The 26574-nt window shown below is 37.2% G+C and overlaps 3 protein-coding genes across 4 annotated transcripts in view; 2 read left to right on the top strand and 1 right to left on the bottom strand.

Annotated features, from left to right (window-relative positions):
• LOC106137553 (intersectin-1) overlaps nucleotides 1-9745 on the top strand; it is a 36321-nt gene extending 26576 nt beyond the window's left edge. The window contains exons 20-27 of the mRNA XM_060952217.1: nucleotides 332-394; nucleotides 1729-1861; nucleotides 2849-2978; nucleotides 4984-5141; nucleotides 6911-7046; nucleotides 8101-8190; nucleotides 8832-8940; nucleotides 9270-9745. Of these exons, the coding sequence (XP_060808200.1) occupies nucleotides 332-394; nucleotides 1729-1861; nucleotides 2849-2978; nucleotides 4984-5141; nucleotides 6911-7046; nucleotides 8101-8190; nucleotides 8832-8940; nucleotides 9270-9331 (881 nt within the window). The 3' untranslated portion in view covers nucleotides 9332-9745. The remainder of the gene's footprint in view (nucleotides 1-331; nucleotides 395-1728; nucleotides 1862-2848; nucleotides 2979-4983; nucleotides 5142-6910; nucleotides 7047-8100; nucleotides 8191-8831; nucleotides 8941-9269) is intronic.
• A 644-nt stretch (nucleotides 9746-10389) lies between these two features.
• LOC106137546 (protein LSM12-like) lies at nucleotides 10390-13186 on the top strand. Its single transcript, XM_013338392.2, has 3 exons — nucleotides 10390-10835; nucleotides 11823-11960; nucleotides 13034-13186. The coding sequence occupies exons 1-3, from the start codon at nucleotides 10533-10535 to the stop codon at nucleotides 13148-13150; spliced, it is 558 nt and encodes a 185-aa protein (XP_013193846.1). The 5' UTR covers nucleotides 10390-10532; the 3' UTR covers nucleotides 13151-13186.
• Nucleotides 13187-17630: 4444 nt separating this feature from the next.
• The window catches only part of LOC106137552 (BCL2/adenovirus E1B 19 kDa protein-interacting protein 3), a 32437-nt gene continuing 23493 nt past the window's right edge, over nucleotides 17631-26574 (bottom strand). For both annotated transcript variants that reach the window (XM_013338399.2, XM_013338400.2), the window contains exons 2-7: nucleotides 25830-25956; nucleotides 23402-23483; nucleotides 22784-22842; nucleotides 21330-21429; nucleotides 20200-20303; nucleotides 17631-18476 (exon numbers count right to left, since the gene is read on the bottom strand). In XM_013338399.2, coding sequence (XP_013193853.1) covers nucleotides 18422-18476; nucleotides 20200-20303; nucleotides 21330-21429; nucleotides 22784-22842; nucleotides 23402-23483; nucleotides 25830-25956 — 527 coding nt within the window. In that variant the 3' untranslated portion in view covers nucleotides 17631-18421. The remainder of the gene's footprint in view (nucleotides 18477-20199; nucleotides 20304-21329; nucleotides 21430-22783; nucleotides 22843-23401; nucleotides 23484-25829; nucleotides 25957-26574) is intronic.

The following is a 26574-nucleotide window of genomic DNA, read 5'->3' as shown; positions in this document are numbered from 1 at the left end:
TGATTAGATTAAATAAAATTGGATATTATAATGAAATTGTACCCGAAACCGCCGAGCTTGCATGAAGAGAGTTATGAATGTGGATGAAGCGAAGGAAGTGTGCAGAGATCGTGGCAAGTGGAAAGAGGTAGTCTCTGCCTACCCCTCCGGGAAAGAGGCATGATTTTATGTATGTATGTATGTATAATGAAAAATGATAAAATTTGTGAACAGTCGAATTGGTACTTTTTATTTGACATTAGTGACAGACTTAAAAAATAAAAGCAAACATTATACAAAAAAGGTTGTTATAAAAATAGTTCACAACACTATACATACGTTTAATTTTCAGGTATAGCTGAGGTACCCGAAGCGGAAATAGCCAACGATCTAGGAGGCGCCATGCCACCTGTTGGTAAGCGTAAACGCCGATAAAGGGATGAAGGCAAAATCGTAACAACTTTTGTGAAAAAGAGACCTCCTCGAATCGATACCCTCCTTTTTGAAGTCGGTTAACTTTCTAAAAAGCATCCTTTTGAGTGTTACAAACGCTTTACTGAAAACCGCATCGAAATCGGTCCAGCGAACATACATACGTGCAGGTCAAATTGAAAAATTAACTTTTTACTTGAAGGCATTTGAAAAACTGTCAAGTTGTGATACATGACTTTTGAAATTAGATAAATGTCGTAAAAGGCGCTTAAGGTATAAACTAATAATTCTTATTTTAGGCGATGGGCTAGCAACCTGTCACTGTTTGAATCTCAATTCTATCATTAAGCCAAACGACTGAATGTGGTTTATGAGTCTTTTCAAGACTGTTGGCTCTGTCTATCTCGCAAGGGATATAGACGTGATTATTTATGGCTAATGTACAGAACTTCGAAAATAGTCATTGGATTTGAATTAATTTTATGAATGTACTAGAGGCCGCCCGCGAATTCGTCCGTGTGGAATAAATCCCGCGGGCACTCCGAGATTAAAAGTAGCCTATACTTTATTTTGGGTCTTCAGCTACCTACTACCTACATACCAAATTTCATCGTAATCGGTTTAGTAATTTTTGCGTGAAAGAGTAACAAACATCCACCCTGACATCCTGACATACTCACAAACATTCGCATTTATAATATTAGTAGGATTACATACTAAGATACCTTAAAATTGGGTTCCTTTTATTATTTCTACATACATACAGGTTGACATTTAAAACAACTGCATCCTTTTAAACATAGACTATACCCATGCTTCTTAGCCGTTTGATCCTATTTTTATTTAAATTACACGTCATCATTTTCACATTTAAAAAACCCTCAAAAACTACGTCACACGCATTATTAAAGACCAATACTACAAAAAGAAATTAAAACTAAACATGTAAATAAATGTCTGAAAAATAAATTATTTTTGTAGTATCAAGATCAAGTAAAGTACAAAGTTGTCGAGATCGCTCAGCTGAATGAATTGTGTCGTTGACCTCTGAATCATACGCGTCGCTTTTCCGCCGGCCGGGGTGATATGACGTATTTAGGATCGTGGATTTTGATACTTTTATTTTTTTTCGTACTTTCTGAAATATGAACTGATATTTTTCTTTTAACGTTTTTAAATATCCTTTAGATGAGTACACTTAACAGTTAAATTTATGCAGTTGAGTTAAAAGTCACCCTGTATAGTCGCAAACTTTCGCATTTATAATATTAGTAGGATGTAAATAGGTTATAGTAAAAATGTTATCACTTTCCCCAGAAGGTGGTGATTTCTACATAGCGGCTTACCCATACGTTTCGGCTGAACCCGGCGATTTGACCTTCGAGGCCGGCGAGAGGATCGAGGTGGTCAGGCGGGACGGTGACTGGTGGACGGGGCGGATAGGCATCAGGTGTGTAAGTGGGAAATTTTGGGAAAAAAATTGGGAAAAATTGGGAAAAGTGCGAGAAACTGGGGAAAAATTTGTGATAGTGGGAGAAATACGGGAATTTTGGGAAAATTGGGATTAGTGGGAGAAACGGGAACAGTTGGATTTTGGAGGTAATTACCATCTGAGCTTGGGTATATTTGAAAAACTAAGTCTATTCATTGATATCACTTGGGTGATTAAATTCAACACATACATGTCAGATGAACTTGGCGAATTGACCTTCGATGCCGGCGAGAGGATCAGGTGTGTAAGTGGGAAATTTTGGGAAAAAATGGGAAAAGTGCGAGAAACTGGGGAAAAAATTGGTGATAGTGGGGGGAATACGGGAATTTTGGGAAAAATGGGATTAGTGGGAAAAAATGGCACAGTGGTATTTTGAGGTTATTACATAGGCTTATAAACTTGGGATCCCTCTTTTAGGCGATGGGCTAGCAACCTGTCACTATTTGAATCTCAATTCTATCACTAAGCCAAACAGCTGAGTGCGGCCTATCAGTCTTTTCAAGACTGGTGGCTGTGTCTACCCCTCTAGGAATATAGACGTGATCATATGTATATGGAAATATTGGGACGTTCGGTAATTTCCACTTGTACTAAGTACTAAGTATAATATACAATATAAGTATACTATACTTAGTAGTTTGATAATGTTATCACGCCTTTGTTTTTACACGCCTTTATTTTGACGGCCTCTGTGGCGCAGCGGTAGTACGCTTGTCTGTGACAACAGAGGTCCCGGGTTCGAATCTCGGCCAGGGCATGATGAGAAAAGAACTTTTTCTGATTGGCCTGGGTCTTGGATGTTTATCTATATAAGTATTTATTATAAAATATAGTATCGTTGAGTTAGTATCTCGTAACACAAGTTTCGAACTTACTTCGAGGCTAACTCAATCAGTGTAATTTGTCCCGTATATGTTTATATGTTTATGTTTATTTTATCCCCAGGACCGGGATATTCCCTTCGAACTATGTTACCAAAGACGCGACAACTACGGCGAGCTCTATAACCGCCATACCGGAAGCGGCCGAGCCCGAGCCGGAACCGGAACCTGCGCCCGCGCCGCCGCCCGCTCCAGTACAGGTGAGACTGTGAATAGACCACTTTGGTGGTACCGATCTTTTCTCTTCCTAATATAAATATGGATAAAATATTAAATACATACATGTAGTCACATTTATATCGCTCCCGGGGCAGACAGAGCCAATCTTTCTTGAAAAGACTGATAGGCCATGTTAAGCTGTCTGGCTTTATGATAGAATACTACTAAATAATATAAATTAGATAACTAAATAAAAAAAATAGGCAATATGACATAAAATTTAATAGTTTTAAATATATAATAGTGATAATTGAATAGTTCCTCAAATCGCAAAATGTCAAGTTTTTAAATGATACACGCAAAATGTCATAACCAATGAACTACGAGTTAAAGGTGTAAAAACTGGAAACTACAAACACGCACATTATGATGGAATTGAGATTCCAAATAGTGACAGTGAGAAAATGCTGCAGTGCAGTTCGTTCTTTCGCACTGACGCTTTGCAAGCGGCAGTACAAGCATAGTTTGAAGTAATTTATTTGACTTCGACCAATGTTTTGTAAGACAATTATTAAGCAATGTTTCAAATGTTCCATAATAATAATAATGAGTAGCACAGTAATACATACATACACAAAATCACGCCTTTTTCCCGGCGGGGTAGGCAGAGACTGCATCTTTCCACTTGCCACGATCCCTGCACACTTCCTTCGCTTCATCCACATTCATAACTCTCTTCGTGCAAGCTCGGCGGTTTCGGGCACTCTCGACCTGACCCCTTTGCCAGGACGTCCTTAATCTGATCAAGATACGTTCGTCTAGGTCTTCCCACTCCGACCTTTCCCTCCACACTCTCCTTATATAGCCCAGTAATCCAGTCCACTATCATCCAATCCGCATGACCCACACCAAGTAAATCCCTCCCTGGCAATAGTTTGGCAGCTGTGGAGGGCTGATCCGTTGGTGAATCCCAATGGTTCATCAAGGGACAGATCTCCACAGCTGCAGCCATCTCACTCTAGAACAAAAGGTACCAAATGGCCTCTTCATGTTGGCTTCGGCCCCACGAACGCCTCCGAAACCCAGGGCCCGAGCACATTTGTCATAAAATAAATGAATATAATAATACGGGACAAATTACACTGTTCCGTGTGCTTCCCGGCACCAATAGGACTACTACATCTCTTCCCCATGGATGTCGTAAGAGGCGACTAAGGGATAGGCTTATAAACTTGGGATTCTTCTTTCAGGCGACAGGCTAGTAACCTGTCACTATTTATGTACATTTCTATCATTAAGCCATGCAGCTGAACGTGGCCTATTAGTCTTATTAAGACTGTCGACTTAGTCGCCTTTTACGACATCCAAGGATGAAAGAGATGGAGTGGTGGTTCTATTTCTTTTTTTTTATATCGGTGCCGGTTACCACACTCTATATTATCAAGTACATACATACATATTGTCACGTCTATATCCCTTGCGGGGTAGACAGAGCCAACAGTCTTGAAAAGACTGAATGGCAACGTTTAGCTATTTAGCTTAATGATTGAATTGAGATTCAAATAGTGACAGGTTGCTAGACCATCGCCTAAAAAAAACAAAGAATCCCAATTGTGTAAGCCTATCCCTTAGTCGCCTTTTACGACATCCAAGGATGAAAGAGATGGAGTGGTCCTATTCTTTTTATTCATTGGTGCCGGGAACCCCACGGCACAATTATCAATTCGTGATTTTTTTTATACTTACATCGTCACCAAAACAGGAACAGAAATCGTCGACGCCCGTGTCGTCGCAGGTGGCGTCTATAATAATTGATGTAGTAGTCCTATTGGTGCCGGGAACCGCACGGCACAATTGTCAATTCGTGATTTTTTTATACTTACATCGTACGGGATAATCCCGCGGGATTGTTTGTGAAATTATAGATAGGGTTTCCACACGAATCGCGACCTCTAGTTACGAATAAAAATACGTATTTTTATTCCGCGATTTCGTGTGGAAATTCATTCTATAGAATTAGAGAACACGCAACTGAAACAGGAACAGAAATCGTCGACGCCCGTGTCGTCCGAGGTGGCTTCCATCACGTCGGTGCCGCGGCCGGGCTCCGCCGCGCGCCGCGACTCGGGCCGCGACTCCGCCGCCGGCCGCCGCAAGCTGGACGTGGCGCAGGCCGTCGCCGCATACACGCCCACCAGGTACTGTAATCAATGAGCTTTATTATCCACTAGCTGATTCGCTTACGTAGGTATGTATATATATATATATATATATATATATATATATATATATATATATATATATATAAACATACATACATACATACATTCATTGCCGTGTGGTTCCCGGCACCAATAGAAAAAAGAATAGGACCACTCCATCTCTCTCCCGTGGATGTCGTAAAAGGCGACTGAGGGGTACGCTTACAAACTTGGGATTCTACTTTTAGGCGATGGGCTAGCGACCTGTCACTATTTGAATCTCATTTCTATCTTAAAGCCAAATAGCTGAACGTGGCCTATCAGTCTTTAAAAGACTGTTCGCTCTGTCTACCCCGCTAGGGATATAGACGTGATTATATGTATGTATGTATGTATACATACATTCAGCCAAATCGTTATCAAGACACAATCGGACACCAGCAGCTACAGCTACAGGCATGGTGACACGTATTTGAATGTTCTCACCAACAAATGTACCTACATATTTATTAACTAACTGTACCCGCGATTTCGTCCGCGTGGAATAGTTATTTTGGGCATCATTGAAGCCCTCAACGATGAATAAATATCCCCGATTTTCTTTTCAAATTGTCCATTATTTCTTCGCTCCTTATAGTTGCAGCGTGATGTTATATAGCCTAAAGCCTTCCTTGATAAATGGTCTATTCAATTCAAAAAAGATTTTTCAATTCGAACCCGTAGTTCCTGAGATTAGCGCGTTCAAACAAACAAACTCTTCAGTTTTATAATATTAGTATAGATTTTAAACTTTTTCTCTGTAAGTGAAATGTAAATTTCTATCTATATCTATACTAATATTATAAAACTGAAGAGTTTGTTTGTTTGAACGCGCTAATCTCAGGAACTACTTGTTCGAATTGAAAAATTCATTTTGTGTTGAATAGACCATTTATCGAGGAAGGCTTTAGGCTATATAACATTACGCTGCAACTATTACGAGCGAAAAAATACTAGAAATAGTAAAAAAACGGGGAAAATTATTCTTCCATTGAGGGCGGCTTTATTCCTCGCGGGCGGAGGCGCGGGCACAGCTAGTAAATAAATATGTAGGTATATTTGTTGGTGAGAACATTCAAATACGTATCACCATGCCTGTAGCTGTAGCTGCCGGTGTCCGATTGTGTCTTGATGACGATTTGGCTGAATGTTTGTGTGTATGTATGTATACCTACGTAAGCGAAATAGGTACGCCGCTTTGGGGATTTTTTTTCCAAATTTGACATATTTCGAACAATGTCAAATTTCGCAATACCTATATCAAATTTGTGCGAAACTGCACATTTCCCTAAAGCGGCCTACCTATACCGAACACGTTGACTAACCTAAATGTTGATGTTAGCAAAATAACTAGAATAAAATGTCAAATTTCACAAAATGCGCAGTTTCGCACAATGTTGAATTTCGAACAATGTCTAATTTCGCAAAATGTCAAATTTGACAAAAACGTCGACTAACCAAACTAGCAATAAAACTACCGATATGTCCAGTTACGCAAAATGTCAAATTAAGCAAAATGTCAATTTTTCGCAAAATGTCCATTTCAGCGAAACGTCCAGTTTGCAATTTTGCGCATTTTCGTCAAATTTCGAAAAAAAAAAAAAACAAAAAAGTCCAGTATACGCAAAAGGTCAAATTTCCAAAAAAAAAACCATCTTAACGCCACTAGATAATACCGAGTTTAAACATAATTAACTTCCACCCCATCCTTCCCCCCACACCAACAGTTCAGAACAGCTGGCCCTGCAGAAAGGCCAGCTGCTGGTGGTGAGGAAGAAGGCGGACAGCGGGTGGTGGGAGGGCGAGCTGCAGGCCAAGGGCAGGAACAGGCAGGTGGGCTGGTTCCCCGCCAGCTACGTCAAGGTGCGTCTCACTTTTATAAAATGTATATCTATACTAACATTAGGTGCGTCTCACTTGTAAAATGTATATCTATACTAACATTAGGTGCGTCTTACTTGTAAAAATGTATGTACATACATACATACATATGGTCACGTCTATATCCCTTGTGGGGTAGACAGAGCCAATAGTCCCGAAAAGACTGAATGGCCACGTTCAGCTGCTCGGCTTAATGATAGAATTGAGATTCAAATAGTGACAGGTTGCTAGCCCATCGCCTAAACGAGGTATCCCAAGTTTATCCCTTAGTCGCCTTTTACGACATCCACGGGAATGAGACGGAGTGGTTCGCCTTTGGATGATTATAAAGGATGGAGTGGTTCTATTATTTTTCCTTTTGGTGCCGGGAACCACACGGCATTTGGAAGTGTATACTTATCTACCTAAGTATACAGGGTGACTTTTAATTCAACTGCATAAATTTAATTGTTAAGTGTACTCATCTAAAGGATATTTAAAAACGTTAAAAGAAAAATATCGGTTCATATTTCAGAAAGTACGAAAAAAAAATAAAACTTTCCATCGTGCAATTTGATAGGATTTTAATCTCAATGTAATGGAATTTAGGTTGAATGTCGCAATGCGCTATGGCCATGCGGAGTTCAGTAAATAGCGTAAACGGTTAGTAACCATTTCGCACTGTGAATCTTGACTTGATCTTGATACTAGAAAAATAATTTATTTTTCAGACATTTATTTACATGTTTAGTTTTAATTTGTTTTTGTAGTATTGGTCTTTAATAAAGCGTGTGACGTAGTTTTAAAGGGTTTTTTAAATGTGAAAATGATGACGTTTAATTTAAATAAAAATAGGCTCAGAAGCATGGGTATAGTCTATGTTTAAAAGGATGCAGTTGTTGTAAATGTCACCCTGTATATTATATATTTTATTTTAAACTTTAATATTTACGAATGCCATGATTCCTAGGTGATTACTTGTTATATATTTTTGTTCTTCATTAAGAACTTTAAGGCCTTGTGAATAACATTTTATAAATATAATGTTTTCAAACAGATCCTACAATCGTCGGGACGCACTTCAGGCAGAACGACGCCTGTACTATCCAAAATGGACACGATGCCAGCGGAGACTGTCATCGATAAGGTAATACATATGTGGCGACATCTCTACGCCACTCGTCACAACATCCAATCAACCAATAGCAGCGTAGATTCTAAGACGCGATTTCAAAGATTTCACGGATTGGAGCTATATATACGACCTCCGACACAACATCGTGTGTCGCGCGGTTCCCCAGGCGTCACCCCAGCTGGCGGAAGATCTTCCCTTTGGTGGCGGTCGAGCCGAATCATCGCTCCCGCTACACATACATACATACATAAAATCACGCCTCTTTCCCGGAGGGGTAGGCAGAGACTACCTCTTTCCACTTGCCACGAAAATAAGGTAATACATACAAACATATGGTCACGTCTATTTCCCTTGCGGGGAAGACAGGGACAACAGTCTCGAAAAGACTCATAGGCCACGCTCAGCTGTTTGGTTTAATGATAGAATTGTGATTCAAATAGTGACAGGTTGCTAGCGCATCGCCTAAAAAAGGAACACACGTTTGTAAGCCTATCCCTTATTCGCCTTTTACGACGTCCATGGGAAACAGACGGAGTGATCCTATTCTTTTTTGCATTGGTGCCGGGAACCACACGGCACTATTTTTTTTTATTTATTACGTTCTATTCTATGTATTTTTAAATAATGACATATATTGTTTTTTTTTATGACAGGTGATAGCTCTATATCCGTACACTGCTCAAAACGCAGACGAGTTGAGTTTTGAGAAGGATGACATTATAGCCGTGACGGATCGCAGTCAGGACCCGGCGTGGTGGCAGGGTGCGTATTTGTTATCCCTTAATCGGCTTTTACAAACTTAACAAAAAAAAAACACACGGTGTGGTGTTCTGTTCCAAATTGGATGAATCTATTTGAATGACAAACGTAGCTGATGTTACATACTTACATATATGTTATCACGTCTATATCCGTTGCGGGGTAGACAGAGCCAGCAGTCTTGAAAAGTCTGATGGGTCACGTTCAGCTGTTTGGCTTGATGATAGAATTGGGATTCGAATAATGACAGGTTGCTAGCCCGTTGCCTAAAAGAAGAATTGTTAGTTTATAAGCCTGTATTAGTTTTAATATTAATGTAAATTTATTTTCAGGTGAATTGCGAGGCATGACAGGATTATTCCCAAGCAACTACGTCACCAAACTTGTCAACTAAAAGCTACCAAAATGGTAGTAAATAGTAGAAAATAGACGCATATAATGTTACCATGTTATTACACTAATATTTAATCAATTTTCAAACTTGTTAGTTTAGCACACATGTGATCACGTTTCCCTTTCTCGTAGGGGTAGGCAGAGACTACATATTTCCACTTGTCACGATCCCTGCATACTTTTTCTTCATCCTCATTCGGTTTATATGGTACTTTTAAACTGACCATTTCTGTTTAATGTGTAGTAAAAATAGTTCGGTCATGTAAGGTACATGTATTATTATGTAGGTAATGTATTCATTCCAATATTATTAAGTACAAATGTTGCCAGTTTCGCGTGTATTGCCATGTTATATGTTTATGTAATCGATTGTAGTAGTTGTTTGTTGAATAAAGATTATAGTCGCTTTAAAAAATGTTTTTTTTTTTTCATTTTTGTATGATGTGTGTGTTGGGTACCCTATGATCTGAGCGTTTGTGTCTAAAACGGCCTGCTAGTGTAAAGACAGGTCCCGGGTTCGATTCTCGGTCATAAGTTATAGTGTAAAACGAACTTTTTCTGATTAAAATGGAATGAAATTGTGGAGAGACTAAAAATACACTTCGTGTAAAAACTTGACTTACGTAAACTACTTAGAGCAAGTGTGCCTTAAGGCTCCAAGATTTGATTCACATACATTGATGTGGCTACGTGAGGTAAAGGCGCAAGCGGGACTTACGCCAATTTTTTAAATGGTCGGTTATGCAGAATCTGACGAATTTTAATTTTTTATTGCAAGTTTTGAACTTTTTTATTATTAAATCGGCTCCAACATCCACTCGGACAGATGAAGTAGATGAACCAAAAAAATCGCACGCTTGTACGTGTTTCTTCATGAAATATATTAAAAAAAATGTATTTCACTTCATAATTTTAATAAAAAAAATTTTTTACAATATACTACTCAAATAGATCCTCAATCACTTTAATTTATATATTTTTACGGCTTAGCACGTGTATAGGCTACCTCTTGCTTATCGCCAAAAACGAAACGTCATGTGATAACAAAACGCAAAAACATTTTTCATCTGTGACAACTGTCAAATATCAATGGCGGACGTTGATCGCAGCAACAAAACATTTTAGCACGTTTATTAGAAAATTGTCTATACAAAGCAAAATACATGCAAAATAGTCCATTCTAACAAAATAGAAGTTGAAAAATGTCCACTGTTGTGTCGGACTGCTTCACAATCGGGAGTATTGTGGCGACGAGAACATGTTACAATGAAGAAATAGAAGGAGAAGTTTTAGCTTTCGATCCTCAAACTAAGATGCTGATTCTCAAGTGTCCGTCTTCCAGCGGGAACCCAAAACGCCATGACGTTAATATTGTCAATTTATCGTTGGTCAGCGACGTGCAAATCAAGAAAGAAGTGACTACTGTACCAGAGCCACCACAGTCACTAAACCTCCATAGACTTAATACTAGAGTTAGGAATTCCATCGAAAATAAGAAAAGATTAGTGAGTATGATGATTTCTGTGCATTTGTGATTTTTTCTAGTTATTTTTTTTTTAAGTACCTAAAATTGTGATGGGATGATGAAATGAGGTCAATATTTTTACATGGTTTTTTAGGCAATCGAAAATTATCCTTTGGTATATATATTATATTAAATGCCTCATTAAATGTTATCTGCTTATAAAATTAAAATTCTTATTATAATGGGGATATGTTATGGGGGTATTATTATAATAGAAAATGGGGATATTCCTCGATAAATGGTCTATTCAACACAAAAAGAATTTTTCAATTCAAACCAGTAGTTCCTGAGATTAGTGCGTTCTAAAAAAACAATCTCTTCAGCTTCATAATATTAGTATAGATTTAAAATTTTTGATTATATTTTTCCATAATATCAGATTTAGTAATCTGACCTATTTCTCTATACTAACCTTCTGGTTATCATCACAAAGTCATGTTAGGAGTACTCTTCTCTCCCGCTTGCTCTCTAACAGCGTACCTTTTGTTGACTCCCTACATATACTTATAAGTGTCTATTAGTTGTGTGTAACTCACCCCCTACTCCAGGGGGGGCTGAAGACACATGTAACGCCTTGCGTAGCCATGCCATTCGCATGGTCGCCCAAATCTTTTAACAGGAAGACCGCAGAATTCACCTCAAATCCCACAAGATTGCAATAGTATACTCAGAATTGAACTATTTCTATTACATATAGTCACGTCTATATCCCTTGCGGGATAGACAGAGCCAACAGTCTTGAAAAGATTGAATGACCACATTCAGTTAATGATAGAATAGAGATTCAAATAGTGACAGGTTGCTAGCCCATCGCCTAAAAAAGAATCCCAAGTTTGTAAGCCTATCCCTTAGTCGCCTTTTACGACATCCATGGGAAAGAGATGGAGTGGTCCTATTCTTTTTTGTATAGGTGCCGGGAACCACACGGCACCATGTGACAATGATTGATGTGGTTATTCTTCAACAGGTGACAGCACTGGCGGCGTGCCTAGATCCCGAGGGGCAGAAGCTGTTCCTGGCCATCACAAGGGTCATTGATGATGTCACGTGGGTGGGGCAGAACATAAGGGTCTACAATGAGGTCACAATCACTCCACCTTATAAGGTAAGGAATGACATCAACATGATATGGAAACATACATATGATCACGTCTATATCCATAACGGGATAGACAGAGCCACCAGTCTTGAAAAGACTGATAGTCCACGCTCAGCTGTTTGGTTTAGTTATAGAATTGAGATTCAAAAAGTGACAGGTTGCTAGCCCATCGCCTAAAAGAGGAATCCTAAGTTTGTTAGCCTATCCCTAAGTCGCCTTTTACGACATCCGTGGGAAAGAGATGGAGTGGTCCTATTCTTTTTTGTAATGGTGCCGGGAACCACACGGCACTATAAGGAAACCATGATTGAAATAACTAGTTCTACATTCATTCATGTTTTTTAATGTAGACAATGTGCATTCTTCCATGATTTAGATTTAAGAGATCTATATTTGTTTATTGACGTCCGATGAAAATGCTGCAGTGTAGTTTGTTCCTCCGCTTCTTCTACACATGCGCTTTGGAAGCGGTAGTAGTTATAATTAGATTTAAGTGATGTGACGTCAATAAGTGATACCTTGTATCCAATTTTGAAAATCTATTCTATTCTATTAATGACGCACAGGTTTTTAATTACATCTGGGGTATGTGCCAACTATTTTCAAAGTTACATACGTTAGTTTGAATACTAACCGATGCTCTTACGGTGAGGGAAAACATTGTGAGGAAACCTGCACGTTCAGGCAACTGGATGTGTAACCATGATCGATCCAATACGGGTCAGGTTCCCCTGCAAAGGTCGCGGAGGTCAGACGGGAGTCGCTTTGTGTAAAAACCTGATTCACCCAATCCAGGATATAAATATAAAGCACTTTAGAAAAGGATCACTCGATATCCCATATCGTCGTATCGTTGATGTCGTAAAAAGCGACTAAGGAAAAGGCTGATAAACTTGAGATTCTATCTGACAATATTTGTATCTCAATTCCATCATTTAGCCATGCAGCCGAACGTGTTTCGTTCAGTCTTCTAGACTGTTACCTCTGACTGTGTTTACCCCGCAAGGTATATAGACGTGACAATATGTTTGTAGTGTGTAGATATCATTTTTGTAAATTTTCTTTTTTCTCTTTTACAGGTAGAAAATGTAATAGGTGATCTTGACTCGAAACCTTATAACTACATTAAAAAAGTAGTTGAAAAACATTGGCGCGACCAAAGAGAGAGCTCGGCTAACAGCAGTCAACATCAATAAGAAAAAAAGAAATAAAAAAAAAACAGATTATCAAATCAGAGCAGATCAATCAATTGGAATTATTTTGAAGGTAGTTGAAAAAAAAAACTACAGCAAACATGTTCCGTTATAATTCCACACATGAATTTAAAAAATATTTGTAAAAAAAGCAAAAATAAAAATATTTTTTTCGTAAAACACAATATAAAAATAAAAGACCCAGGCCAGTCTGAAAAAAGAAACATTTCACATCATGCCCTGGCCGGGATTCAAACCCGGGTCACAGACAAGCGCACTATCGCTGCGCCACGGAGGCCGTCATATATAATATCTGTATTTAATAAAATTTAATATACCCAACTTGCTTCGTCAGAATATTTAGTAGTGGAAAAACTGTCTTCACAAACCCAAGGGTTAATCATTACAAATGCTGTTGTATCTACCTTGAAAACAATTCAATTGATTTTCCTACCCTGAAAAGAACAATTCACATAAAAAGGTATCTTATAAGCGCGTTGCAAAATAGATGAAGGTACCTTTTCATGAAAAAATTGTTTTAAGTCATATATCTATATACATATATATTTTTTGTTTATGTATGTATTACAAAACCAATTCAAAAATCAAAAAACGAAAGACGGAACTTCCATTACAATTGGCATTGTACGTGTACATCATAAAACGTATGTTATTTTTTTTTTTTTAGTTTCTCCAATATTAGATTTATATAATTTTCTCCAAAAACATCTTATTAGCAATAAATACACTCGAATGAACATACAAAGTCAACTTCTCTGTATTTACAAAATGTTAAGTGATAGAATTGGGAAATGACAAAGTTTTATTCGCATGAACAAAAGAAAAAACGAAAAAAATTCAATAAAATTAAAAAAAAAAAATTATTTTGCAAATTTTTAAAATATTATTATTCATTAATTTTTAACTTTAAAAACATGATTGTGTTTGTCTTCAAGGCAGTATTTTAACGTGAACTCCAGACTTGGCTGCTTCACAATGATAACTTTTATTCAGATACTGCGGAACAAGTAGTAAAACCTGTCTCACCCAATCCAGCATCCATGGTCGAAGGCGCACCCCGGGCTCCTCTCCAGAGTGGTGAGGATGCGACCGGGACTAAAGCCAGGTGGAAGAAGACTGGTGCTTCTTCAAATCTACATTCACCTGTATTTATTGCATTTGACATGATTTCACTATCATGAATCTAATCAGAACGGTTTTTCCAAAACACAGTCCAGGTTCCCTGGGGAAGACCCAACCGGGCAGACGTCAACACATACGTCTTTATTCCTGACAGGCTTGACAGAGCTTGGTAGTTAAGCTTTAGATTCAAGATTAAGCATTACTTACATATACTCTAACGGTCAATTCACAAGAGGTTGAGAAGGTATGTGTATGAAGTGAAGGTATCTTTTTCCTTTTTGTAACTTTCTGTGGCTGACCTCAAAGTTAGAGACAGAGGAGAGACGAGTTCACCAGTCGGAGCAACTTACCATTTTGGTTCAACTTATATTCCGCGGTTTATTTACTTGCAACATGAATAAACCTTTCTTTTTTCGCAATCGGATAAAAACAAACAAAAGATGTAGATAATCATGTCATTTCGCAAACTATTTCCTGTGCATTTTATAGTTAAACAAATTCCCAAAAATGAATTATTTTACGTACAGTATCTACCTATATTGTTTTTTTTTAACTCCGAATCGATTTAATGGGTTCTGCCGTGACAAAAGTTGAAAAAAAATTGAAAAAAGTAAAAAAAATTTCAACACATGTAAATTTTATGGATTAATTAATTCGAATTGGAAAATTTCTTTTTAAATATTTTTTTTTATTTAAAAAAAATATGGATCTTTGTCATGGCGTATTATTCCACAAAGAAATAAAATTTTGGAGTTTTGTATGTAGTAGTACTATTTATATGATGTTGGATTAAGGAATAGAGAAAATTATTAAAAAAAACTGCAAAAAGTTTTCTTTGTTGTTTTTTATTTAATTTACCTTTGTATACTAACCTACTTTTTTGTATTGGTGCCGTGTGGTTCTCGAATAGAAAAAAGAATAGGACCACTCCCATCTCTTTCCCATGGATGTCGTAAAAGGCGACTAAAAGATAGGCTTATATACTTGGGATTTCTCTTATAAGCGATGGGCTAGCAACCTGTCACGATTTGAATGTAGATTCTATAATCAAGCCTAACAAGCTTAACGTGGCCTTTCAGTCTTTTGATGACTGTTGGCTCTGTCTACCACGCAAGGGATAAAGACGTGATTATATGTTATAATATGTTTGTATACTTATCTAATATATATGTACGATACAATTACCAGTCTATTAGCCTTTCCCTTGATAGACTTTTTTACAAAAGACTTCGTCAGCCTTAAATTCATAAAAAACCTTTTAGATTTTGCGTGAAAGAGTATGACATAAAAACCGGTCTTTTTGTTGTTGTAAATATCCTAAGATCCTAGAGTTGTTGTCTATATCTCTAGCGGTATAAACAGAGCCAACGGTCTTGAAAAGACTGAAAGGGCATTCAGCTGTACGGCTTTATGATGGAATTGAGATACAAATAGTGAGGTTGCCAGCCCATCGCCTACAAGAGTATATAATCATATTCCTTAGTTGCCTTTTACGACATCCATGGGAAAGATACAAGTGATTCTAAAGTGCCGATAAACCACACGGCATCTAATGTACGCAATCTATAATATATGTTACCGCTTTCAAAGCGCAAGTATAGAAGTCTATAACTAAGCAACTAAAGGGGTAATTTAAATGGAAATGTTAAATAAAAAAACGCTTAAAAAATGCATATCCTTATATTTTAAGCACTTACATTAGTGAATAAAATGACACATGTAACATGTATTTACAAAAATTTCGCATATACATATTATATTCCTGACAGTAAATGAGATCTTTACCCGACCCTACTGATACATTTTTTTTAAACATACAGGAATTACTGGCCAGCGAAGTTAATAAAAATAAAAAGAAATAGGCTAATTCTACTCAAGTAAAAAAAAAATCTACCCTCTGGCCAGTCAAAAGAGATAAAAAAAACTGGCCAGTCACATATTTAAAAAAAGAACGCCATGTTTTTTTTTCCCACTAAACAAATTTCTTCCCTGTAATCTAAATCTACATTATCTTGGTCCATCCATAGACGATATATATATTTTTTTCTAATTTACTGTCATAATATTTTTAAATGAAATGAAACATCTAGCGATTCAAACTCTACTACGTGTTAAACTTAAAATAAAGTTAAAATTACTATAGATTATAGCAATATAAAAAGAAAAATCTTTTTGAATTCAAAATCAGCCAGCGATATAATATTTTTTTTTTATTTTTTGCGCCTCACGCGTAATTTTAAAACATATTATAAGTATTTTAAAATTTCTAATCGATCTATCCCAATGATATAAATATATAATAGACAACAACGCGTCAATGAGTAATTTGCTAGATACTTTTTTCCTAAACAAAATGGCGGAATTTCACACAAATTTACCTTAAAATTTCACAATCACAGCTCAAATAGCTTTTTTATAAAATTGATATCACTGGAGTGATATTAAAAAAACATTTCCTACGCTAAATGACCAATGTTCCAATATGTGTGTGTGTGACCAATATGACAAACTGTGTGAATATACAATTTAAAAAAATAAAATGGCCTTTTTCGATAATAATAAAATTATATATAAATAAATAAGATTTTGAAAATGAATGCGCAGTTTCAAGATATCATAAAAAAAAATCAATTGTAAAATTGGTATTTCTCAAATATACACATAAAAAAAATTTTCATTGTTGAAAAAAAATTCAAGCGAAAATCTTTGCTATTTCAAATATATGAATGAGATAATGAAAATAACTACAATTTTGTCGATATGAAAATGAACTAATCATTACAATATGTTTAGGATTACAAACTCCAAGATACAAAAACTACTTGTATGAATTAATAAATATAACAAAAGTTACATATATTTAAAGGTACATACATATATTTTTAATGTTATTGTTGGCTGTGGAACTAAAATTAAAACTACGAAATTATTGTCAAAAATAAAATAACTAGATTTACAGAGCTGCTTATTTATATAAAAAAAACCATTGAAGAACAAATCTTTTGTTATATTTTTAATCCATACAATAAAAACAAACTTAAATGTATTTTTTTTATATATATGAATGTATGTATATAATATGCTTAAGACTAGTCATTTCATAGAAAAATATGGATAGAGCTAGAGTGCGAACTATCAACGATTTTAATTTGCTAATCTGGCTTTTTTTTTTCTCTGGCAAAATCGGTCAAGACCCCATATACATAGACATTTCCATGTTTTTTCTTAAAGTTTTATTGCAGTAAAAACAGAGTAACTTACATACAAAGAAATTTGCATGTAAATAACATAAAACCATTAAAAATTAACATTAAAACATTGAAATTAAAATCATTGAAACTTCGCTTTGAGAGTAAGAAGGGATTATTGGAAAAAATACAAAAGGTACAGCGTACGTGGACTATAAAAAACACTTTTTTTTTTAATTTTTTTAATTCTTTTATCTACCCAAAACGACAGTCAAGCTACGCGCGCAAATACATTTAAATATACTAGTTCTTCATTCACAACTGGTTACAAAAAAAATTCTTCCTTTGTAACTATGTAGTTTAGTTACCAAAGTGGACGAACGGGTCACCGTTCGCGGTTTTGACTCACAAAAAGGCAACTTTTTAAAATAATTAATACATAACATATTCAGATAACGAATTGGCCATGTTGATAACTAGTATATATAATGAAATGCTCGCAATTTATAATATTAAAAATCACACACCAGCCGCAATGAACTACAATTATCACCGAGCCATTATACTTAGTAAGTATTAAATATTTTACTCAAAATTTAGCCAGTTTTTTGTATACACATGAAAGTCTAAAAAATTACAAGAAATAACATTGATTGGCTGAATAAGATGTCTGTAATTTTGTTTTCTTTATATATAAAGAATTCTTTCTTTTTTTCTTAGAATTTCTTTTACTTTTTTAGACTTTCATTTATATATACTTTATATATAAATATATAAAGTATATATTCATTATGTATATAATGATCGTTCAGGAATTATGTATATATATATATAAACATAATCCCTTAACGAATATATATATATGTTATTTAATAAATATACAGACATTCCTTGTGGCAAATCGGTGATATAGCAGCAACTCGGTCCAGCGCGTGACGGTGTTTTAGTTCAGAATGATAAGCCGCGGGGGTAGCATCCCCCTTCGACTTAGCCACACCCTGGAAATTAAAATAATAAATATAACATACATATTCTCACGTCTATATCCCTTACGGGGTAGACAGAGCCAACAGTCTTGAAGAGACTGAATGGCCACATTCAGCTACTTGGCTTAATGATAGAATTGAGATTTAAATAGTGACAGGTTGCTAACCCATCGCCTAGAAAAGAATCCCAAGTTTGTAAGCATATCCCTTAGTCGCCTTTTACGACATCCATGGGAAAGAGATGGAGTGGTCCTATTCTTTTTTGTATTGGTGCCGGGAACCACACGGCACTGCCGGGAACCGCACGGCATAATATATATAAATAAATATATACGGGACAAAGTACACAGATGGAGTTAACCTGGAAGCATGTTCGAAACTTGTGTCGCGAGATACTAACTCAACGATACCATATTTTTATAATAAATACTTATATAGATAAACATCCAAGACCCGGGCCAATTCGAAAAAGTTCTTTTCTAATCACGCCCTGGCCGGGATTCGAACCCGGGACCTCCGGTGTTACAGACAAGCGCACAACAGCTACGCCACAGAGGCCGTCAAAACATAACATATACATAGGTATGTATTTAGGTAAATACATACATTCATGTGTACATATACATATAGGTCAAAATGAGAACCACTATGTAAGTATGTATGTGTATGTTTTGACGAGACTATATGTATGTATGTATAGACGTGACTGTATGTGTGTATACTGTCCATCTGTATGTCTGTATGTATAGACGCGACTATATGTACGTATAGACGTGACTATGACGTGACACATGTCTGTATGTATGTATAGAAGTCACTGTATGTGTGTATACTGTGCATCTGTATGTCTGTCTGTATAGACGCGACTATATGTATGTATAGACGTGACTATGACGTGACACATGTCTGTATGTATGTACAGACGTCACTGTATGTGTGTATACTGTCCATCTGTATGTCTGTATGTATAGACGCGACTATATGTATGTATAGACGTGACTATGACGTGACACATGTCTGTATTCATGTATAGACGTGACAATGGCGTGACACGTCTGTATTTATGTATAGACGTGACTATGGCGTGTCACATGTCTGTATTTATGTATAGACGTCACTGTATGTGTGTATACTGTCCATCTGTATGTCTGTCTGTATAGACGCGACTATATGTATGTATAGACGTGACTATGACGTGACACATGTCTGTATGTATGTATAGACGTCACTGTATGTGTGTATACTGTTCATCTGTATGTCTGTCTGTGTAGACGCGACTATATGTATGTATAGACGTGACTATGACGTGACACATGTCTGGTCTGTATGTATGTATAGACGTCACTGTATGTGTGTATACTGTCCATCTGTATGTCTGTATGTATAGACGCGACTATATGTATGTATTATTTATTTATTATTAAACTTAGATATTTTAACATTACATACATTTAACTGCTACAGTGTAACAAAAACCATAGACGTGACTATGACGTGACACATGTCTGTATTTATTTACCTAAAGACGTCACTGTATATCTGCATATTGTATGTCAGTCTGTCTGTATGCATACACATAAGCATGTAACGTTCACAAACGAATCAAATACGTAAAACATAGACGTGACATTATGTCTGTATTTATGTCTGTCTGTCTGTATGTATACACATAAGCACGTAACATTCACAAACAAATAAAACACGTAAAACAAACAACAAACACAAAATCTCTCACCCGATGCCGGCGCCCAGCAGCAGAGACACGAGGTTTGTGACGAGAACCGCGGCCAGAGCGCCGCGGCTGAACAGGCAGGAGCGGCGCACAGACAGACAGTGATTCTGGAACGTATATACATACATATACAATCATCCAACTTGTGTAGTATATGTATGTTTATTTTATATACTGTATGTATATATTTATCGTCAAACTTATACATGTAAACTATATTATATGTAAGTGTATAAGGTATTCTATTATTCATATTTTTCTTATTATTATTATATATTTTTTTTACACATTAAATTAAAATAAAATAAAAATTAAATGAAATTAAATTAAAAAATAATTTGCCGGCACCAATACAAAAAAGATAAGGACCTTTTACGACATCCATGGGAAAGAGATGGAGTGGTTCCATCTCTTTCCCATGGATGTCGTAAAAGGCGACTAAGGGATATGCTTATTACATACATACGTATAATGTGTACAAATACATATAATAAAAGTGCCGTGTGGTTCCCGGCACCATTACAAAAAAGAATTGGACCACCCCCATCTCTTTCTCACGGATGTCGTAAAAGGCGACTAAGGGATATGCTTATTATTACATACATACATAAAATGTGTAAATATACTTACATATAATAAAAGTGCCGAATGTGATACATATAATCACGTCTCTATCCCTTGCTGGGTAGACAGAGCCAAAGGTTTTGTAAAGACTGATGGGCCACGCTCAGCTGTTCGGCTCGATGATTGTTATTACGTATTCATATTATATAAATCTCATATTCATCCCTTTCGGGATGGACGGAAACATTACACAACAAGAATCAGAATCTGTGCCGTAGGGTTCACGGCACCAGTACAAAAAGAACAGGACCACTCCATCTCTTTCCCATGGATGTAGTAAAAGGCGACTAAGGGGCAGGCTTATAAACTTGGGATTCTTTTTTAGGCGACTGGCTTTGCATCCTGTCACTATTTGAATCTCAATTCCATCATAAAGCCAAACAGCTGAACGTGGCCATTCAGTCTTTTCAAGACTGTTGGCTCTGTCTACCCCGCAAGCAAGGGATATAGACGTGACCATATGTATGTATATGTGTGTGTGTATGTAAATCACATCTGACCATACATACCTGCTGCATGTTGACCGCCAACTGCTGGTCTATGACCTCAATGGACGAGGTGGCCGAAGGAGGGCCCCGGGCGCTCGCCGGGTGCTTGAATCGCCAGTCTCTGTTTGGGAGAATGAAAATGAAAAAAATGAAAAATATTTTATTTGGAAACAAAAACAAGTACAATTTAAGTAACATAGTATAACGATGACATCTGCAGAAGTTATGAAACTGTGTCGCAGATCTCAACGCCCACCTCCAGAAAACATTTAAGTATATAATGTGTTTCCTTAATCTTAGCACGTAATCCATTCAATTTGGGAGAATAACATTTGTATCATACATGAAGTGACCATACGTCCCGCTTCCGGCGGGATTGTCCCGCTTTCAGGCTGTCTGTCCCGCTGTCCCCGGCGGGAGCAAAAATGTCCCGCTTTTGCAAACAAACCAAATTTCTATACTTATTTTATATCAACACTAGAGGCCGCCCGCGACTTCGTCCGCATGGAAACCCTATCAATCCCGCGGGAACTCTGGGATAAAAAGTAGCCTATGTGTTATTCTGGGTCTTCAGCTACCTACATACCAAATTTCATGGTAATCGGTTCAGTAGTTTTTGCGTGAAAGAGTAACAAACATCCATACAAACTTTCGCCTTTATAATAGTAGTAGAATTGCAATCAAATCTCGCTGATGACAACAGTCCAGTCAAAAATACTAAATGTACAGACAAAATATTTTTACTGTTTAATTATATGTATATAGATAATTATTTATAATTGACTTATATATTAAGTATATAATATATTTTTTAAAATTCCGTAAGCGTCCCGCTCTGACGCATTTATTGAGATGAGAAGAGAGTAGAAATGATTCCGCCGTCACTTCTACTCTCTTTTTATCTCAGTTCCTTTTCGGCTTTGAAAATAAATATAATATAAATATATACGGGACAAATTACACTGATTGAGTTAGCTTCGAAGTAAGTTCGAGACTTGTGTCACGAGATACTAACCCAACGATACTATATTTTATAATAAATACTTATTATAGATAAACATCCAAGACCCAGGCCGATCAGAAAAAGTTCTTTTCTCATCACGCCCTGGCCGGGATTCGAACCCGGGACCTCCGGTGACACAGACAAGCCCACTACCGCTGCGCCACAGAGGCCATCAAACAAACATACATACATACATATTAGTCACGTCAATCTATATCCCTTGTGCAGTGTGGTTGAGGGCACCAATTAAAAAAAATTGGACCTCTCCCCATCTCGTTCCCGTGGGTGTCGTAAAAGGCGACTAAAGAGTTAGGCTAGCAACCTGTCAGTATGTGAATCTCAATTCTATCATTAAGCCAGACAGCTGAACATGGCCTATCAGTCTTTTCAAGTGTGATTCCGCCGTCACTTCTACTCTCTTCTTATCTCAATTCCGGTTCGCTTTGAAAAAAAGAGATAGAGAAGAACTCACTTCGGCGGCAGCTGATCAGGCCGACTGCTCCACTCCCAAACCCAGTCATTGGAGTCATCCTGTTTAGAAGAATAAAAAAAACAATTAGTTTATAACAATTAGTTTCCGCTGAGCTTATGACCTTTTTGAATTGCTGCGGCGTACACCTGCTTAGAGTTAAGTTATATATATTTTTTTTTAATTATTTTATGTTGTATTTGAGAAGCTTGTGTACGTTGAGTTATTTAAATAAAATTTAAATAAATAAGAATAAAAAAAATATTTATAAGAATAAAAAAAACAATTTACTCCTATATGTACCTATATATTCAAAATATCAGGTCAAAAGTACCCGAAACTTGATACTAAGTTTATAAATAAACAATAACACGTCACTATTTGAATCTCAATTCTATCATAAAGCCAAATAGCTGAACGTGGCCTTACAGTCTTTTCAAGACTGTTGGCGGCTCTGTCTAGCCCACAAGGGATATAGACGTGACCATATGTATGTATGTCTTTTCAAGACTGTTGGCTCTGTCTAGCCCACAAGGGATATAGACGTGACCATATGTATGTATGTATCTCTTGGTCGGCTATTACGACATCAATGTGCACACCACTTACGCTATGGCTTACCTTCCAGCAGTTTATGTAAACCCCCTTCAGCTCATCTTCAGTGGACGGCTCCAGATTAGGGCTGTTTGGTGGGGATTTTGGGCTGGAATTTATACAAAAAAAATTAAATTAATAAATTGAAAAAAAAAAACAAAACACAAACATAATCACGTCTATATCGCTTGCGGGGTAGGCAGAGCCAACAGTCTTGAAAAGACTGATAGGCCACGTTCAGCTGTTTGGCTTAATCATAGAATTGAGACTCAAATAGTGACAGGTCTCTAGGCCATCGCCTAAAAGAGGAATCCCGAGTTTAAAGCCTATCCCTTAGTCGCCTTTTACGACATTCGCGGGAAAGAGATGTAGTGGTCCTATTCTTTTTTGTAACGGTGCCGGGAACCACACGGCACTCGGCATGCAATAGACAATCATCACATACATGACGTAATGTATGTATGTATGTATGTGTGATGTTATATCATGTATCGTATTACGTGCGGTGAACCGCGCGGCGGCGGCACCCAACTTCACTTGTGTGGTGTTTATTTCTGCCGTGGTATAACTAAAATGCCGTTATCTGAAATCAGGATTTTCACCTTTTTACCAGTAGAATAAGGGGAAAAAAATCCCTTTCGATCTGTATTATACGACTTTTTGGTACCTTTAAGTCATAAATAGGCGTTCTCATTGATGAATGGCATCAGTTCAAATTTTTAACCGCATTTTTGACGTTTTACTTAAAACAAGGATTTGGTAGATAACGGCATTTTAGTTATACCAGGGCAGATTTTATATCCTACTAATATTATAAATGCGAAAGTTTGTATGTCTGTATGGATGTTTGTTGCTCTTTCACGCAAAAACTACTGAACCGATTACGATGAAATTTGGTATTTGGGTAGCTGAAGATCCAGAATAACACATAGGCTACTTTTTATTCCAGAGTTCCCACGGGATTGATAGGGTTTCCATGCGGACGAAGTCGCGGGCGGCTTCTAGTGTAGTATATTTACGCCGCCGCCGTGTGGTTCCCAAACATACATATTATCACGTCTATGTTCCTTGCGGGGTAGACAGAGCCAACAGTCTTGAACAGACTGATTGGCCACGTTCAGCAGTTGGGCTTAATAATAGAGATCCAAATAGTGACAGGTTTATTAGCCCATCCATTAGTCGCCTTTTACGATATGTAAAAGAGTGGGAAAGTGGTTCTATTCAAAAGTGCTTGGAACCATGGGTGCCGTGTGGTTCCCGGCACCATTAGAAAAAGAATAGGACCACTACATCTCTTTCCCATGGATGTCGTAAAAGGCGATTAAAGGGATAGGCTTAAAAACTAGAAATTATTCTTTCTGGCGATGGGCTAGCAACCTGTAACTATTTGAGTATCGATTCCATCATTAAGCCAAACAGCTGAACGTGGCTTTTCAGTTTTTTGAAGACTGTTGGCTCTATCTACCCCGCAACAGAAAAAGACGCGATTACATGTACCTACTGTATGGCATTGTTCCTCATTTATGAAATAGGTTAAAACCTACGCTTTTATCATTGAATACAAATCACTATGCACATGTATGATTAAGGCTTCTCATTATAATTAACTTAGTATTGCAACACGCGATGGCCGTGTGACTCTGTCCAGTCACATAACATATAAGTCTACACTAATATTATAAAGCTGAATAGTTTGTTTGTTTGTTTGAACGCGCTAATCTCAGGAACTACTTAAAAAAATTCTTTTTGTGTTGAATAAACCATTTATCGAGAAAGGCTTTAGGCTATATAACATCACGCTGCAACTATAAGGAGCGAAGAAATAATGGAAAATGTGAAAAAAACGAGGAAAATTATTCATCCTTGAGGGCTTCAATGATGCCCAAAATAACTATTCCACGCGGACGGAGTCGCGGGCACAACTAGTATATACATATACCTTGTTTTTTTTTTATTATCGTAGGGCATATCCTTTCTACGGACTACTCCCCTGGCTCCGATGTTTTACCTAAAACGGCACAAAGTGAACGTCTCACCACCGACCTGCCTTTCAGACTGGACGCGCGGGAGTGTCTCACTGACGAGTCTCTGCTCATTGTCTCACTGACGAGTCTCTGCTCATTGTCTCACTGACGAGTCTCTGCTCATTGTCTCACTGACGAGTCTCTGCTATGTTTTACCTAAAACGGCACAAAGTGAACGTCTCACGACCGACCTGCCTTTCAGACTGGACGCGCGGGAGTGTCTCACTGACGAGTCTCTGCTCATTGTCTCACTGACGAGTCTCTGCTATGTTTTACCTAAAACGGCACAAAGTGAACGTCTCACGACCGACCTGCCTTTCAGACTGGACGCGCGGGAGTGTCTCACTGACGAGTCTCTGCTCATTGTCTCACTGACGAGTCTCTGCTATGTTTTACCTAAAACGGCACAAAGTGAACGTCTCATCACTGACCTGCCTTTCAGACTGGACGCGCGGGAGTGTCTCACTGACGAGTCTCTGCTCTCTCTCTGCGCCTCGCGCAGCAGTCTGATGTACTCGTTCTCGGTCGCCAGTCCAGAGTTCAATTCCACCCATGATTCTGTAACAACATATAAACATATATGTACATATACATCAACTAGATGTCCAGGCAAACGTTGTTTTGCTATATCTATACTAATTATACAAAGCTGAAGAGATTGTTTGTTTGTTTGAACGCGCTAATCTCAGGAACTACTGGTGTGAATTGAAAAATTCTTTTTTTAAATTAGTTCTATTCTAAGTTTGGATAGTTGTGAAGTGGACGTTGTTGAAGAAAATGCTGCAGTGGAGTTTGTTACCGCCTCTTCTGCACTGACGCCTTGGAAGCGGCAGTAAACTTAGGTTTAAGTAATTTATTTGACGTCAACCAATGTTGTGAAACCAAAAGATTTGACAATTATTAAGCGATATGATAGTATCCTATAATAATGAATAAAAATTTTGTTTTGAATTCATGTTTTTTTAATGTAGACAATGTGCATTCGTCCACGATTTAGACCGAAGTGATCTTTATTTGTAAATTGACGTCAAGTGAAAATGCTGCAGTGCAGTTTGTTCCGCCGCTTCTTTTACACACGCGCTTCGGAAGCGGTAGTTGTTATAATTAGATTTAAGTGATGTGACGTCAATAAGTGATACCTTGTGTCCAATTTTGAGAATAAATCTATTCTATTCT

This window comes from Amyelois transitella, chromosome 28 (assembly GCF_032362555.1).
Source record: "Amyelois transitella isolate CPQ chromosome 28, ilAmyTran1.1, whole genome shotgun sequence".
NCBI lineage: Eukaryota > Metazoa > Arthropoda > Insecta > Lepidoptera > Pyralidae > Amyelois > Amyelois transitella.
Note: the sequence above shows the minus strand (reverse complement) of the source record. Positions and strands in the feature narration are given on the sequence as shown.